The sequence below is a fragment of the Megascapheus bottae genome, chromosome X, assembly GCF_031878675.1.
Source record: "Megascapheus bottae isolate mThoBot1 chromosome X, mThoBot2.hap1, whole genome shotgun sequence".
NCBI classification, from domain to species: Eukaryota; Metazoa; Chordata; class Mammalia; order Rodentia; family Geomyidae; genus Megascapheus; species Megascapheus bottae.
Window position 1 is genome coordinate 7,235,736 of NC_143547.1, and position 18,658 is coordinate 7,254,393.

An 18,658-nucleotide genomic window follows, 5' to 3' on the forward strand; every position below is an offset into this window, starting at 1 on the left:
TAATGAAGAAGTCACAAGAGAAATATACCAGTTGTTACTCTTTTGTAAACGCCTACTTTTTGTCCTTCAGAACAAGGTCAGATATGGAGATGGAACTTACCAGACTGGCGGCTTCAGTTTGAACAATCTCTCTGCTGCTTGGACTGCCTTCCCGATATCACTGGCCAACATGCTGACGGTAAAGAACTGACCCACGTCCCAGTAATTGTTCATTTTCTCCAAGCTCCCTTTTCTTCCCAACAGACTGTTCAGACGAACACCTTAGGAATTTGAATTTTAGATAAGACTCATTAAGATCTTTCTGTCATACCATGCAAGTCTTTAGGTGGAGGATAAGCATATGTTTTATTTGAGCTGCTGTCCAGAAGGTAAGTCCTCCTTTTGACAAAATAGCTATTTTTACACATAATTTTTAATGTTGTTAGAATAACTAAAGTATGAACATTGGCAAGAATGAACAGGGTTACCTATTTTCCTCAGTTCAATGGAAGTTTCAAACTGTTGACCAGCAACTATCAGCAAAACAGCAAGGTTAATTCCTGAATAAAGAGATGACTGGAGTTCAAATCCTTTGCGATACCTGTAATTACAAAACCACCAAAAATTTTTAATCAGATTTTATTGTACTGTAATGCATAGATAATGGTACAAACTACTTTATTGTGAGCATATATATTACTCTAATTTATTATTTTATAGTTCTCTCCTTTACCTTGATGAACAGTCACACTCTCAATGTCCCTTTTTTATTTTTTTTGGTGGTGGTGGTGGTGGTGGTGGTGTGTGTGTGTGTGTGTGTGTGTGTGTGTATGCATACATGTGATGGACCTGGAACTTGAACCCAGGGCCCCAGTGCTTTAACTTGGCTTTTACACTCAAGGCTGGCACTCTAACATTCTGGTCATACTTCCAGCTTCTGGCTTTTAGGGGTGGTTATTTGGAGATAAAGAATCTCACATTTTTCTCCCTGTGCTGCCTTCAAACCACAATTCTCAGATCTTAGCCTCCTGAGTAGCTAGGATTACAGGTATGAACTACCAGCACCTGGATGAAATAACATTTAAAAAATGTTGCAATAGAAACACTTCAAAGTATTTTAAAACACTAGCACATTTTATATTCTTTTTTAAAGGCTTATATTTTTACTAGAAAGGCCATAATGAATGTATAGAGAAATTATATTAAAGCATACAAGAGACTTTAAAAATATAATCCTATTCCCAAAAGATGGTCACAGCTTTATGTGCAATTCCCATTTTAAAATTCAGACTACTAAAAATCCAAGTACCCCATAATAGATATGTGGATAAAAAAACATGATACCTATATACAATAAAATTTTGCACACCATCAGAAAGAATAAAATAATGTCACTGGGGGGGGTGGAATTAATGGAATTAGAATAAATCTAGTTAAGTGAGGTAAGCCAAGAGCAGAAAGACAAATGATATATGCTCTTTCCGATACATGGAGGTTAGATCTAAAATGCATTGGGATATGACAAATTACACTCACATACAGTGAGACCAAAAGAGGATAATCTTAGGAGAGAATCACAAAGCTGCAATATCCAAGTGCTTCTTCATATGTACATGAAAATGTACATACTGAAACTAACTCCAAACATATGGACACAAAGGACTGTTTTCTTAATTCGTTTTCTCTTTCTGATGATTCTGTATTCTTTACCTTATATACGGTGTATTCACATGCATATCTATGGAAAGGTGGAGAGAGGGCATAGAATCTGAGGGAAAGGTGAAAAAATGCAGCAGTGGAGAGCATTGATGAAAGTGAACTATACAACTCATGAGTAGAGATGGGAGGGAGTAACTGGGAGAGAATGAAGGAACAGATGACATGGTATGTAAGGAAATGAACTTATTACCCGATGCATGTAAATGTAATCCCTCTGTATATCACCTCTACAACAATAAAGTAAGTTAATTTAAAAAATTAGACTACTGTTGCACAGTGAATACTTTTATTACACAGAAATGGCATGCCATTCGTGTGCTTGCTTATATCACAATGTGAAATCAGTTCTTCATGCCAGAAGCCGTAATACTAGCAATTCAGACCACAAATAGCTCTGTGGGCAGTGGTATGTAGGGAGGAAAGGTGTAAGGATATATCACATTAGGATAGAGAATAAAATACCAAACAGAGACTGTAGGCTAGGTATGAGGGTACATGCATATGTATTAATACCAGAAATCAGGAGACAGGCACAAGGATCACAAGTTCCAGTCCAGCCTGGGCTTCACAAGGCAATCCTGATACAAAAAAAATCCAAAACAAAACAAAAACATCCACAAATCCAGGAGTGTCATTTTTATACTAAAAGCTTACAGCTTTAGTATAAAGCTTTAACTCTCAATTCTTTCCTATACGTAACCATTTCTCCTCCATGTAAAGTATGACTATTATAAGAAAAAATGATTCAATCAAGTGATAAAACCAAACTATTTCATAGTTTGACATAGTTAGAGCTAGAGACTTGTAAGTGGGGAGTAATTTATCATGCATTTTACAAGAGAACTCCAGAGTATTAGTTCCTGAAGGGCAAAGTTAAGTCAGCTAACATGTGGTTTTATGAACTTTGGAGTATAACACAAATACCATACGGAAGATCAGAGGACACCCCCCCCCCAATACACACACACATACAGTATATTCTGACAATTCCTTAGCATGGGTTTTTTTCATTTTTCCACACTGAAAAAGTTATACTGAACTGTGCCTGCCTGGGCTTCTCACCATGTCTTCCCACAAAACTTTCAGAATCAAGTGGTGTTGGGTCAAGAAAGGAAAATAAAATTGTCCCATTCCCCAGTGGATTCAGATGACAACTGGTAACAAAATCAGGTGCAACTTCAAGACACTGGAGGAGAACCAAGCTGGGTTTGTAAGGAATTGCAGCAGATGCACACACATTTATGCTCTACCATGAACTTGTCAAGCAGCAACATCAATACTCTTGGGCTGATAGTTGGGCATTTTAAACTGATTTTTCTTTGGTTACTTTAAGAATAGGCACTGTAACAAATATGTGAAAACTTAACATTTGAAAAAACAAGAAAAGTGTTTGAGCTATGGCTTGCTGCCTAACAGCCTTAAAAGTCAATGACCATAGTTTCTCATGATTGTGTGGAATTTCCAGGCAGTTCCTCTGCTGGCTTTGCCAAAGCTTGCTCCTAACGCCACTATCAGCCAGAGGAGTAGGCAGAGCTTAGAAGATCTAAAATGGCCTCATATACATTTGGAAGTTGGTGTTGACTGGTGATATGCCTCAAATCTCAGAACAGCTTTCTTTCCTGGTAGACAGAGTGTGAATGTTGGAGCCAGGAGGCTTCTTATGGGGCTTAGGATTAAGAACCCATGCTATTGATCAAACTGTCACATGACCCGTTCATTATCTCTAGCACTCTACCACTTGAGCCACTTCTGGCTTTTCTATGTATATGGTACCAAGGAATCAAATGCAGGGCTTCGTGCATGCTAGGCAAGCTTGTTTGATTTTTCCTCACCAGCATTGCATGGGGTCTGTTAAGTGTGACTCCTATCTCCAGCTAGAAAATTCTCTGGCATAATGAAAACCTTCAATAAAGACATAAGGAAGGAAGGAAGGAAGGAAGGAAGGAAGGAAGGAAGGAAGGAAGGAAGGAAGGAAGGAAGGAAGGAGCAACTCACTGGAAAGATAATGCCCTAACAGTAGGAGACAAGGTTCTTGAAGGGGTAGCTAGCAGCAAACCCTGTTTTACATTGTCTTCTCTCAGAAAGGGGGATCTGAAAACTCCTGGGCACTCAGTCTATATGATTCTGTTCTTTGCTGCATTTGTTATTTACCATGCAATAGCACTGTCTCGGCTTTCATAATCTTCGTAGTCAGAATCCAGGAAGATATCCTTGTAGATCCTCCCACACAGGCAGAACATGTCAGGGGCTGGGTGGTCACAGCTCTGTACAACCTGGAGCATGACCTCAAGAGCCTTCTCCCTGTCGCCTTCAGTGTTTCTCCTGAAAGATACATGGCATGAGTATCTGAATCAAGACCAAGGAATATACAGATATATTTATTCTGCTCAAATACTAGGCACCAGACTGTACTGTACCAGGAAACATTTCCAAATAAGATTTCCTTTTTCCTTTTCAAATGTACCAAGTATGTAAGATTTCTGCGAGTAAATCTCATGTACGTGTTCTCACTGCCTGCTTCATTTTATCTTGAACAGATGATACATCATAAAATTATAAATAAGATGAGAAAGGGATAGTGATTTAACAAAAAACTTGAAAATCATAACCAAAGGCCATTTATATACTGTCTTGATTATGAGTTAATTGTCAAACTCATATAAAAAATAAAGGGGAAAAAAGCAAAATAAGTGAAAAAAGAGAAAATATAAACACTGACATTGAGAAACTATGATTAATTTTTAGATACCATAGCTTTATAAAAGTTCTTTTAACTTATAGAGATACATACTGAAATATCTATGACTCATAATAAAGCTATTGCTGGAGTATGAGGAGATAAAGCAATAGGGAAACAATGACATGAAGTGATAATTATCCAAGTGAATATGAGTATGTGGAGTTCATTATAGCAGTAGTTAATGGTATGTGTCAACTTGACTAGGCTAATGGATGTCCAGATAGTTGTTAAATATTTTTTCTGGATACATCTAAGAAAGGCACATTGGTTCATTAGACTAAGAGCATTATTCTGCCATTATATGCTGGGACCATCTAACTCACTGAGACCCAAAGGCTGTATTTCTCTACTCTTTCTTCTTTCTCTCTCCCTTCCCTGATCCCCCTTTTCCCTTTCCTCTTCTTTATCCCCCTCCCTTCTCTTCCCCATCTCTTCCTCCTCCTCTCTCCTTGAGGTGAGACATGTATCTTCTCCTGTCCCTACCCTCAGACACTAAAGCTCCTGGTACCAGACTTTCAGATTCCAGTACTCAAACCAATGTCCTCTGCAAGTTCTCAGGCCTTTGGATTCAGGCTGAAGTGTACATTGGCTGGCCTGGGTCTCCAACTTGTGCTCATGGGACTTTTCAGCCTCCATAATGACCAATTTTATAATAGCTTCTTATATCTCTGTGTTCTATTAATCCCTGTTACAAAGAAACTTACAATTACACTATTTTTTTACTTTTAAATATATTTGAAAATTTACATGATAAAACAAAAAAATTGAATAGGCACCATCCTGACTCAACAATTGTATTCTAGAATGTGTAAAATTGAATTGTTTTTTTGAATTGGACCTGGCACTTGTTAGGCAAGTGCTTTAACTACTTGGGACACACACACACACACACACACACACACACACACACACACACACAGATTTTAGTTGTGTTTGTCTGGATAGCGTCTGTTTTTGTCCAGAGCTAGTCTCAGATCATAAACTTCCTACGCATCCTCCCACACAGCTGGAAACATAGGGAGCACATCACCACGTCTGCCCTGTTGGTTGAAATAAGGTTTTGCTATCTTTTTGCCCCCAAGGACAGTGCTCAGGCCCTGAGTTCAAGCCCCAGGACTGCCAAAAAAAGTAAGGAACTAGATATAACACAAATGTCCATTAACAGAAAAAATCAACATATATGTTGTAACAATCAGACTATACAACGCAGCCCTTAGAAAGGAGACACATATGAAATTATATAGAACAATATTCATAACATTATATGGAAAAAGGACGGCTGAACTGAGTAAATAGGATCCTATAATGTGAAATAAATACTGATAACACATACATGTATGTACACAGATAAAAATCTAGAAGGATATACATTAAAATACTCAGAAATATCCTGCTAGGTTGCTTACAAAGTGGTCCTGTACATATGGGCTAAAAACTAAATGAGGAAATTATCCATTTTAATTTCTGGGTAATGACACCATATAACTTCATATACTTTCTTTCTTGAAGACATGTACTTCAAAAATCTACAAATCATTCAAGAAGACAAAGCAATACCTAAAACAGAAGTTCTCAATCAGGGTTCCACAATAGAATTGAACCTTAAGAAAATTCATTTGATTGTTTGAATGACTATTAATTCTTCCAAAGATGCCACATGACTAGCTCCATTCTACACAAAAGAGAAATTTGTTCATTTTACACAATGAATACCATAGGGCATTAGAGCTACATTGTCTTGTTGGAGGTCGGTTCTAGCTGAGAAGTGCTAATCTAGACACTTGGCATCCTTCTAGAAGCTTGCAATAATTTTAACCCTGTATTTTGACTTTAGCCTTTTCCATTTTCTACTTTGGTTCATGAATAGTACAAAGAATATCTCATTGTGACATTTCCATCCACACATACAGTGTATCATCCCAATCAATCTCATCCCTTCTCCATTGCCCTACTCTCCCTTTCTCTATTAAAAATTAACTTGCATTGATTATAGAGGGGGATTCACTGTTACAATATGCTCCAATCAACCTCATCCCTTCTATCACACTTCCTTCCCCTTTTTCCCCCTTCTCCAAATAAATTCAATAGTTTTCCTTGTTCAATTTTTATAGTTGCAATCTAGTTCCACATCATGTTTCTTAGAATTGAAAACTTTCACTGCTTTATTTTTATAGATACAAACAAACCACTTCAGCCATATCTGTCTTTACTCACTTTCTTCATTAGCTATCCCAGATACTCTTCCTCCCACAAGAGAGCCTGTTTTACTTTTGTGTCGTTCATTTTTTAGCACTGATTGTACTAAGGGTACTGCTTGGATATAGCTGATCTTTTCTCTTGGTCATCTAGAACCTAACCAGCCTGAAAATCATGTTATCTTTTTGCACAGCCTACAAATGACATACTTTAATTTTTCTTTTTTGTGTTTGCTGATCCTGGGGCTTGAATATGAACTTTTTTGCTCACGGCTAATGCTATACCACTTGAGCCACAGCTCCATTCCTGGCTTTTTTCTACAGTTAGTCAGCAATAAGATCTCACTTTTCCTGTCCAGGGTGGCTTTGAACTCTGATCCTCAGATCTCAGCCTCCTGAGTAGCTAGGATTACAGACATGAACCACAGGTACCTGGCTTCATTATAACTTTTTAAAAGCTAACAGATATCAACCAAAGTAAAACTTAATAAAACATTCAAATGATTTCTAATATCTGTGGTAAAAATACAAAAAATATCAAAACTTTAATGAGGTACAAATTTTCTACATCTGTTATTAGTCAACTTTTGAAGTAATTCTGCAAAGAATGTACTTAACTCACTTAAATGTTTAATTATTGTGAGTTCAAGTTGTGCCCTTTCCAGTCTCTATTCTATGGACCATCAAAATTTCCTTTAAGGGCTGGAAGTGTGGCTCAGGATAAGAGTGCCAGACTGGCAGACATGAGGCCCTGAGTTCAAACCCCAGTACTGTCAAGAAAAAAATGTGAATGAGAGTGAATATAGTCAAAATACAGAATAATGAAGTTTACTGAGACTGGCTTGGAAAAAAGTGAGAGTAACAGAAGAGGGGAATCAGATCAAGGAACATTTTATACATGCATGGACAATATCAAAATGAAATCCCCTTTTAGAAATACTTGATACTAATAAAAATGTAAAAAGAGATTTCCTTTAAAGTTTTTTATTTAGCTTGAGACTTGTTACTCAAAAAAAAGGTCTTTTGGGTATTTGTAAAATGAGGTAAAAATCAAATACCTGAAAAAAAAGAAAAGCAAAGAGACTTTCAGCTTAAAAGCCACTTTAAGACAGGTGCTAACCAAGACATGTGAAAGGGTATCAATGTATGTGAATTAATGCACCTTCTAGCTGGCAAATATCATGTAACCCTTTCACTAATTACAATAAAAAAATATCTTAAAAAAAAGACAGGTGCTAAACAGCTAATCCTTTTAGTGGTTAATAATCAGCCTTTAGGTCTGCTCATCATTTTCAGATCCTAAGCCTATACGTAAAAACTCTTGTGTTTATTCAGTCAGCAACATCTGTTTTATCAATAAGGCCATTTAACACTGAAGAGAAAGAAATGATGACAGCAAATCTGAGCTTTGACTGCATATTCGAATCACATAGGGACCCGGAGCACCCCAAGACTAATTAAACATGAGTCTCTAGAGATAGGACTCAGACACTCATGCTACTTATCTTTCATAATCTGATTGAGTAAATCTGAATCATTGCTAAAATCACTAGACAATTCTTAATCCTGCATCTGACCTATAGGCACACATAACAACTTTGTACTCCTTTTTCTTTGGGTTATCTTCATTTGACTTTCAGAACACTACATTTGTCTTATTTTCTTGCTATATTTGGGGATTTCTACGAATCTCTGCACTTTTTAACTTTGGAGCAGCAATGGACACACTCTTAGACCTTTCTATTTAATAATAACTGATCCCTTGGTAATATCATGCACCATCACAATACTTTAAATTATCTCTATTTTTGTGACCCCTAAATTTCTATCTCTGATCCTTGTCTCTCTCCTTAACTTCAGACTTACTTATCCAACTACTTTCTCTGCATCTCTCTTGCATGTCAAGTACTTCAAAATGAACGTGTCCAAAGTCAAGTTTGATCATCCTATCAAAACTGTTTTCACAGCTTTCCTTCACTTTTGACCTGTCTAGTCTTCCTGGTATTTCGGGCCAAAAACTTTACAATTGTGCTTATTCCCCCCCCCCCAAAAAAAACCTGTATTCCATTAGTAGATGCTCTTCTTTTAATTCTTTTATGTATTATCTTTAAATAGTTGTACAAAGGAGTTGCCATTTCATAGTACAGTTTATGAACACAATGCATCTCGATTGCTGTCACCCCTTTCAGTGTTGTCACCCAGCCTTCCCCTACCTACTTCTCTCACTCTTATTAATTTTGTAGGCTATGCATTGAATTATTGACTACACTTTCCTGCTCTTCTCCTCTTCATTTGTCTACCCTTTTCCCCTAGACCCTACCCCATCCCTTTCAAGTACCCACCTCCTGGTCTTCTTTCATGCCATCTCTGAAGTTGGTTCAACCCTCATGACTTCCCATAATCGCTACCTTGTCCCCAAGTCACTGTCATTTCCTGCCTTTTACCTCTTTACAGTCTATTCTTAACTCGTATCTTCTTACTACTCTGTCAATCAGATTAGGTTAGTCCTCTACTCCAAATTCTCCCTGGGTTCCTTTAGAACAAACCCAATTTTTAAAACTTCAAATATAACTATTGTTATTATTAATGTGTTGTACAGAAAGGTTACTATTCCACAAGTCAGGTAATACATATGTTTCTCTTCCCTTTGCCTTCCTCCCAGTTACCCCTCCAGTCCTGTTTGTTTGTTTTTGTTTTGTTTTGTTTTTGCCAGTCCTGGGCTTGAGCTCAGGGCCTGAGGACTGTCCTTGGATTTTCTCAAGGCTAGAGCTCCACCACTTGTGCCTCAGCACCACTTCCAGCTTTTTTCTATGTATGTGGTACCACGGAATTGAACCTGATCTTCGTGCATGCTAGGAAAAAAACTCTACCACTAGGCCAAACTCCTGGCCACCCCTCCAGTCTTTACCCACAACTTGCATCGTTCATTTCGTACGTAGTGTATATTGAATACCATAATTGCATTTCAAACTATCAGGCTTTGCAAGATCTGTGCTTTCATCTCTTACCATGCATTTGCCTATTACCTACTTTGTTCCAGTTGCATGAACCTCCTTAGTGTTACATGTGTTTATCCCTCTACTCCCATATTTATCTACTATATATTTACATAGCATATTCCCTCATCACTTTCTGACCTTTTCTTCCATATCAACTTCTATTGAGATCATCTCTGAGCACTCAATGGAAAAATGCAACCTCTTATTTACTGGCGGTATCTTAACCTGGCTTCAAAATTTTACTTATGTTCATTGGCTCTCCACACTTTAGCATATTATTTCCAAAAAGGTAGATTTTTCTTGTGGTTGTTGGTCTATTTTTTGCTGTACCCTAGTACATAAAACTGGATCTGGCACACATTAGATGTTCAATAAATGGATGCTAAATGAATGGAAAACTCAGCAGAATTATATAATGCTGATAAGGTACAATCACCAAATTCTGAGTACTAAACAAAAAGGAATTATCAGAGTATCTTCCATATGATCTAGTAGTTTAAAAGCTCTACATTAGGACTTATTTTATTGATGTATAACTGCATGAAAAATTGCCTGAATGACACAGATCACACTAACAAAAGAAGTAATGATATAATCAGAAAACAGAGTTCAAAGAAATGGTTGTTCTAGAATTTTTCCAATTTTTATAATAAAAATATAAAATAAATATGTAATCGATGTTTATCCAGGAATAAAAACAGAACACTAGCTGAAAATGGTGGATTCATGGCTATAGCACTACTCAGAAGGCAGAGATCAGGAGACTATACCTTCAAGTAGCCCCCCAAAAGTTAGCAAAACTCCATCTCAATGAATAATACACTATTCCTGTGTAGCTGGCAGAGTGGTACACACTTGTGATCACAGCCATGCTGCAGTATGTATATACTATTGTAGTCCAAGGCTGGCCTGGGAGGAGGAGGGGTGGGAGATAAGACCCTATCTGAAAAATAACTAAGGCAAAAGGGGCTGGGATATAGTAAAGAGCCTATGTACAACAAGCAAGAGACTACGTTTACAGAACCCAGCACTGCCAACTCCCCCTTAGAAAAACTTCAGAATACTGGACTAGGAAGCACGAAGCTTGAGCAAAAAAGCCAAGTGAGAGTGCAGGCCCTAAGTTCAAGCCCCAACAAAACTAATAAGTCTCGGGCAGGGAGTTTGGCCTAGTGATAAAGTGCTTACCTAGCATGTACAAAGACCTGAGTTCATGTTAAGTTAAATAAGGCAGACTGAAAAAGACAAGTATCTCATGTTCTTTCTCTTATTCAGAATCTATACAGACTTAAAAAGATGAATGACATTGGTGCAAAATGACACTTTGTAGGTGATAAGGGCCAGTAGGAGGAAGGTGGTTGAAAGAGAGATCAAAGGGGGATAAATATGATCAAAGTACAAAATAACTGTGTACATGGGTAAAAACAGAAAGTGAAGTTTGTTGAATCTGGTGCGGCACGGGGGAGGGGAGACAGAATGACAGAAGATCAAGATACATTGTATGTGTAAATAGACATGTTAAAAATGAAACTTGCTTGTACAACTAATTGGTGCTAATAAAAGTTTTTATGAGAGAGAGAACAGTAACAGGTAGAGATGTTGACTAAAATATATTATATACAAGTATGGAAACTTTACAATAAGAAATTAATCTGCATAGTTTATATATGCTAATAGAGGGAAAGAAGTGGATACAGAGGCACAATCCCTTAATTTTAGTTTCTTAGAAAGTGGAGTTTGGGGGATTATGGTTTGTGGCTAGCCCAGGTATGACAAAGTTTGTAGGCATGTACTTGTCATCTTCAGCCCTATAGAAAGACCACAGGCCACATTGGCCTGGGCCTAAAGTGAGGCCCTCATTTTATGTCAGTAACATACGAACTTCTCTTCATGAATTTTTTTCAGAGTCAAAGCTGTATTATGATAAATAACTTGTCTGATGTTAATCTCTATATTTTATTAGGAGTTTGAATATTTGGAGATGATCAAAAGTTATCCCTCCAAACTGATAATTACCCATTAATATTACCACCTCTCCAAACATCTGAAGGGTATTCCAGGTAATAGAGATGGAGCATTTCTAATCCCCAAATCTCAAAATTGAAATGCTCCAACTTCTAAATCCTGTGCACATGCATGCATGCCGATGGGCATAAATACAGGGATTCGAACTCAGGATCTCGTGCTCTCACTTGACTGGCTTGCTCATGGTTGGTGTCCTACCACTTGACTCATGCCAACATTTTGTTGGTTAATTGGAGATGAAATCTCATGGATCTTTTTACCCAGGCTCATTTCAAACAGCAATCTTCAGATCTCAGCCCTCTGAGTAATTAGGATTACAGGTATGAGACATTGGCACCTGGCTCTAAAGCTTCCTGAATGTCATATTGGGGCATTTTGAACTTCAGATTTCCTTATGGGGGTACTCAACTAGTAAAGTGAATACATTTCAAAATCCAAAAATTTCTAAATTTGAAACGCTTCTGATCTAGACATTTCCTACAAAAGGTACTCCACCTGTACTTAACACTTGGTAGTTGTTATTCATGATAGATAAGATAATCTTTTTGTGAGGTTATGAAGGTTGCCCATGTTCACAACACACATACTTAAGTATAGGTGCTAAAATTCAAACTCAGATCTGTGTGCCTGCAAAACTCACTGGCATGATATTAATCTTCCATGTGCCTTGCAAGTTGGCTTTTAAAACAATTCCAGAGAAATAATCGTAAGTCCTTGATGACACCATAATATTTTGAAATGCAAATTATTGCAGTACAATTAGTTTAGAGAACAAATTTGCTTGGCTATGGAAGTTCAAATGTGTGTGCATGTTGCTTATTCATGTGTGTGTGTGCGTGTGTGGTGTGGGATAATGGTGTGGAATAATTTCTTAAGTTACCTGCTAACTTAAGTCACCCTTCATGACATCTTTTCTTTTCTACAGACAAGACATGAATAAGCTGGTAAAGAAAGAACAAAAGGAGAGAAACAAAGAGAGGAGACATAAAAGATGATATTGTAGGCTCGACAAGGCCAGTGAATAAGGGATGAAGATAGACAAAAGAAGTAAATATTCTGTTTTTTTAAAATGTATTATTGTCAGTGCTGCTGTTCAGTACATAACAAAAATCACTCATTTCCCAGAAAAACAATGCATATCTGGCCCTTTGCTATAAAATGTATTTTAGGGCAATGATTTAATGCATAAAATACCGAAGCAAAGCCAGAACTGTTAAGAATATGGGGGACTCTTGGAGACAGATTGAATGCATTTTGCCTTTAAAAAGGTATGAACTGCTCTTCAGCTTTTGTTTGCCATCGTGGTTACAGCGCCGGCTTGGGCTTCTCACCATGTCTTCTCACAAGACTTTCAGAATCAAGCGATTTCTGGCCAAGAAACAAAAGCAAAATCGCCCCATTCCCCAGTGGATTCGGATGAAAACTGGTAACAAAATCAGGTACAACTCCAAGAGGAGACACTGGAGGAGAACCAAGCTGGGCCAGTGAGGAATTGCACCAGCTGCCCACATATTTATGCTCCACCATGAACGAATTAAGCTCTAATGTCGCTACTGCTTGGACTGATAGTTTAAAGCGGATTTTTCTTTGGTTAAGAATGGGCACTCTGAATAATAAATATGTGAGATCTTACATTTGAAAAAAAAGGGTATGAACTGTTGTGGGACTAACTATTATCAATTGACAATGGGACTGTCCCCACAGCCTCATGTACTTGGGGCTTGGTTACTAGCTGATGGGCTTTGGGAAAAATGACCAGACTCTGAGTGCTGTGACAATCAATCACTTGATGGATTCGTAACATGATGTCAAATTATTGGGAGGTAGAGAAACCTAAGAGGTAAAAAGTCTAGTTGGTAGGAGTAGATCATTGTGGGCATGAACAGGAAAAACATGTTTTGTTCATTGGACCTTTCTCTCCCTCTGCCTTGTGCCTGCCTGCCACCAGGTGAGCTGCTTTGTTTTACCACATGATCATAACCATGATATTCTGCCTCCCCAGAAGCAAAGGAGCCAAGGACTATGTACTAAAGTCTCTGCAACTATGCACCAAAATGCACCATTCCTCCTTTAAATTGTCATTCTCACATAAAATTATGAAAATGAGAATACTGACCAAAACAGCCATCTTTCTGCCTGTTGGCTGCATCCTTTGGTCAGAATAGTCTGCCTGTATTCGGACACATAATAGTTTCATCTATAAAAGCAACAGCAAATTTTAAAAATGCACATGAAAGTTCTATGCCATTGAGAGACAAGCAGTTAAAAGTGCTCAGTGGAAACTTGGAGTAGCTCTGAATTCAGTGAGGTAAAAGATACCAGGAAAAATCAGCTGGCTAAAACTGGTTTTCCCACTGACAGGGAACTTTACTATTTCAGGGTAAAACATCATTCGTTTCTGCCAACCTTTAGTAACTAATTTATAGCCTGGATTTGCTCCACTTCCTAAGAGTTAAAAGTCAACTCTCATGCAAGAAAACTCATTTTTGCCTATCAGTATTTTCCCCTTACAGGTATAAGGTTATGCTGCAAGATTAATCAAACCTGTACATACAGACAGCCAAGTCTTATTGAAATCATGCTGACAGCTGGCTAAGTTGAACCTAAGGCAAAAGTGTGAAATTCAACACTGCACTGCATATATACATAAAGCAATTATATAGAAATCCTCTTGTTGGAAAAAATGAGGCCTTCAGCATTGAGGACCCTGTTTGACCTAATCTACAGAGATATTATCTAATAGGAGACATATGACAAAGGGAAAGGTGACTCTGCTATACAACCCTGCCAATTTTGTTTCCAAACTTGAAATAATGTATCTCTCTCAGGAGCTCCTCATTCTGCCACATCCATTCCTCTTAAATACCAGTTTTCCATTTTAAGCCCTGTTTGACTTGTATTTCTTTGAATGGACAGGGATCAATTTTTTTCATTCTGTTTAACAACATTTACCTCTATTCTTTCTGTGAAAAATAGAGACATGACTATAAGCAAATTTGTACCACCCAGCATGTACTTTAACATGTCAATGTTTTGGTTTTGGTTTTTTTTTTTTTGCCAATTCCGGTACTTGATTTCAGTACCTTGTACTCTTTCTTAGCTTGCTTGCTTGACTGGTGTTTCTACCATTTGATCCATGCCTCCAGCCCAGCTTTTGGGCAGTCTGGGACAAAGTTATAATATTTGTTTGGCCTTTCTTCTTGAAAATGTGCCCCACCTTACAAAGCTGAGTGGAAAGGCAATTAGGGAAGACCACATACATTTTCACAGAGACTATGAAGCCATGTCCCCAAAATGAATCAAAATCCTATCACTGATTACTAATGTCTCCTTCGTACATATATATTACACATCCAACAGAAATGTATAAGCATATATGTACAAAACATGTGTGAGCATATATGCACAACAATGTTCATAGAAGAATTATTCTTATCTGCAAACTGGAAACAATGGTAATGTTCAACATCAGTAAAATGAATGGGTGAATTGTGGCATTTCCATATACTAGAATATACAACAGCAATGAAAATGAACCACTGATACACACAATAGCATGTATGTTTCCCATGAATACAATACTGAAGGCAAGTAGTAACTTGCTTTAAAGAAAATCATGTTCCCTAGGCTTCCTCTTCTTCCTCTCTACCCTTGACCCTGAGTTTCATATGCTGAGACACAGACTGGCAGTGACTTAGCCTCAATTGTGAAGATGAGGTCAATATTCTAGTGGACAAAAAAAGCGACAAAGTGATTAGATGCTAAGGGCCCAAACAATTCTTGGAGCACTATCATGATACTTAGCCTGTTATAGGTTGTAATAGCACCTTAAATAATAATACTGTTACCACTTTAAACTTTTGGCTTGAGGTCTCCAGGCAGGAATCTCCAAGCTTCACTTTGAATTCCCAAACTCAGATTATGTATATAAAGTCATTGATCTTTCCTGATCAGACAATGCAGATCTTATTGCTTAAATTAATTCCCCAAAATCTAGAAGAAACTATCAATTCCTAGTTTATACAAGGATTCTTTGCACCAAATTCTTTTAAGACATGTTCCTAATTTCTCCATGCTTAGCCTCTTTGACTGGATTTGCTTCACCTGGATTTTATGTTCTAGTTGCACAGAATGTTCCCTGAATGTACTGGACACAAAGGTACATTCTCACACTATCTTCCCATCTTAACTTCTCCCATTCATGATGCAATTCTTACTAATACTCTGAATCCCTCTAAAACCCTCAGCAGAATAACTTCTTCCCTGCTATACTTCTGTATCACTTTGGACAGATCTTCATGAAACCAATAATTTTCCTGAGCCATTAGAATTCATTTACGTGTCTGATGATATCATGTCTACATATACATAGAACATTGTGGAACTATTTGCATTTCAGGAGATTGAATTGAAGGAAGAGGATGCTACAGTGTGAACAATACTTAAATACACTATCTCTGTAAATAAAGACAGAGTGAGTCTGATCAAGATATATGGACATGCCAAAAGAAAATCTCTTTGTACAACTTATGCTAATAAAAACATTAAAAACCTTTATGTGTTTGATCTCACAGCTAGAATATATGTTCTAGTAAGTCCTGAAGGACACACTGTTCCTTACCCACCTTCATAAACATGATATTTAGCATATGACCTGGCTCACAGTTAATTAATTCTTAGCATAAGAAGGCAGAATTCAACAGATGGTATGTTTCAAAACCCTATACATAATCATTCTTACCTATTCAGTGCAAATGCATAGTGGAACTTAATATTATGCAGATCAGCCAAATCACATGTAGGTAACATCTCCAGTGTTTCTACCAGCTTGACCATCGCATCATAGTCCTGTTGGCACAAAATTTCAGAGTGAGAAAGAGAAGAAACTGCTCTCACCAGTTTGTGAAAATAGCTATAAATATGATGACCTCCCAATTGAAAGATAAGCCTTTTTTGTGTTGTAATGGTGCTTGAACTCAGGCCATGGGTGCTGTCCCATAATTTTTTCACTCCAAGTTAGTATCCTACCATTTGAGCCACAGCTCCATTTCTGGAATGTAGGCAGTGAATTGGACATAAGACTCTGATGGCCTTTCTTGTACAAGCTAGCTTCAAACTATAATCCTAAATCCTCAGCCTTGTAAGTAGCACGCGTTACAGGTGTGAGCTACCGGTGCTGGGCTACACACAGTTTTGACAACCAAAGTGTCTCCAAATACAACCAAAAACTTCACGTTGAGAACCATTGCTCCAAATGCTACAAAGTTACCCAGAGTAAAACAGCCACAATGTGTATCTTTGCTAAATCCTTTTAAGCTATGCCACCAGTTAACATTCTTAGCAGGGTTTAGAATTGCCAGTATTATTCTTGGACATCTACCCAGAATATTATAAGCCAGGATGTCCTAAAGACACTTGGACATCCACATTCATTGCTGCACTAATCACAATAGTCAAGTTATGGAACCAGCTCAGATGCCCTACAATAGATTAGTGGATCCAAAAAATTGTGGCACCTATGCACAATGGGATTCTTTTTAAAAAAATTTTTTGGCCAGTCTGGGCTTGAGCTCAGGGCCTGAACACTGTCCTTGGATTTTCTCAAGGCTAGAGCTCTACCACTTGAGCCTCAGCACCATTTCCGGCTTTTTTCTATGTATGTGGTACCAAGGAATCAAACCCGGGTCTTCGTGCATGCTAGGCAAGCACTCTACCACTAGGCCAAACTCCTGGCCCCCAAGTGGGATTTTTTAAAATTTTATTACCAGGGCGATGTAAAGAGGGGTAACAGTTACATTTTGTAAGGTAGTGAGTACATTAGATTTTTTTATTTTATTGTTGGGATAATGTATAGAGGGGTTACAGTTACTTTCGCCAGGTAGTAGGTGCATTACTTCTCATACATGGATACCCTTTCTCATGTTTTTTCCCCATTTCCCTCTTGCCATCCCCTCCCCATCATCTTGTTTTCCCCCTTCCCTTTCCTATTTGAAATAAACATATATACAATATACCAGGTAAAAAAGTCAGATACAGTAACAATATGAGATTAACCAAAGGGCAAAGAAAAAGAGCAGAGAAATAACATAGTACATTAAGAACAACAATCACACAAGATAAACCTCCTGTTTCCATATCTCAGAGATCCTTTCATTTAGTTTCATCCTATATGACCTTATGTACCTAGGTTTTGAGCTATTGTAATCCTCTGCTAGGAGAGTCCTAGATGTGTACTAATTATTACAAATGAGGGAAACCATTGAACCTATGTTCCTTTGGGTCTGGCTTAGGAGTGTGGTCTGGTGGGAGTGTAAACTCATTCAACCATTATGGAAAGCAGTATGGTGATTCCTCAAAAGACTAACCATAGAGCTCCCCTATGACCCAGCAATTCCACTCCTTGGCATTTACCCAAATGTCCAGAAACAAGGACATACTAAATCCACTAGCACAACAATGTTCACTGCAGCACTATTTACCACAGTGAAGATATGGAACCAACCCAGATGCCCCTCAGTATATTACTTCTTGAACACTGTCACACTTTCCCATGTTTTCCTCCCACTTTCCCTTCTCCCAAATTGTAAAAGTTCATTTCCAACATATTGTCTTGTGAATAGCGCTGTTACACTGGTTTACCCTTTGCCCTTTGTCTCATCAACTTGTTTTTCCCTTTCCCTTCCCTGATTCAGATAAACAAATAAATGTATATATACATGTTCAGTGTTGTTCATGGTAACATATCCTACAGCCCTATCTCAAGAATTTTCCAGTCGCTTTTGAACCTTAGAATAAACATCTGCATTCCTTTGTCTTAGGCTTCTATCTGCTACTCTTATTCTGTCATTGATGAATGGTGGTAAAAAGAGAAGGAAGCGACAAAGGCCTAAAGGAAGTAGCCAGTTAGCCACAGCCTCAATCAGGACTTCATCAATTCACTCTGATTTGGGCAAGTAACTTAATTTCTCTATGCCTAGATTTCCTTATGTAAAATGAAGATAATC

The 18,658-nt window shown here is 37.8% G+C and overlaps 1 protein-coding gene and 2 pseudogenes across 1 annotated transcript in view; 2 read left to right on the forward strand and 1 right to left on the reverse strand.

The window, feature by feature from the left end:
* The window catches only part of Map3k15 (mitogen-activated protein kinase kinase kinase 15), a 91,651-nt gene that overhangs the window by 43,338 nt on the left and 29,655 nt on the right, over positions 1-18,658 (reverse strand). The window contains exons 6-9 of the mRNA XM_090326454.1: positions 16,396-16,502; positions 3,850-4,020; positions 468-580; positions 101-260 (exon numbers count right to left, since the gene is read on the reverse strand). Of these exons, the coding sequence (XP_090182580.1) occupies positions 101-260; positions 468-580; positions 3,850-4,020; positions 16,396-16,502 (551 nt within the window). The remainder of the gene's footprint in view (positions 1-100; positions 261-467; positions 581-3,849; positions 4,021-16,395; positions 16,503-18,658) is intronic.
* Positions 2,762-2,912, forward strand: LOC150040443 (large ribosomal subunit protein eL39-like; annotated as a pseudogene).
* Positions 12,939-13,262, forward strand: LOC150040444 (large ribosomal subunit protein eL39 pseudogene; annotated as a pseudogene).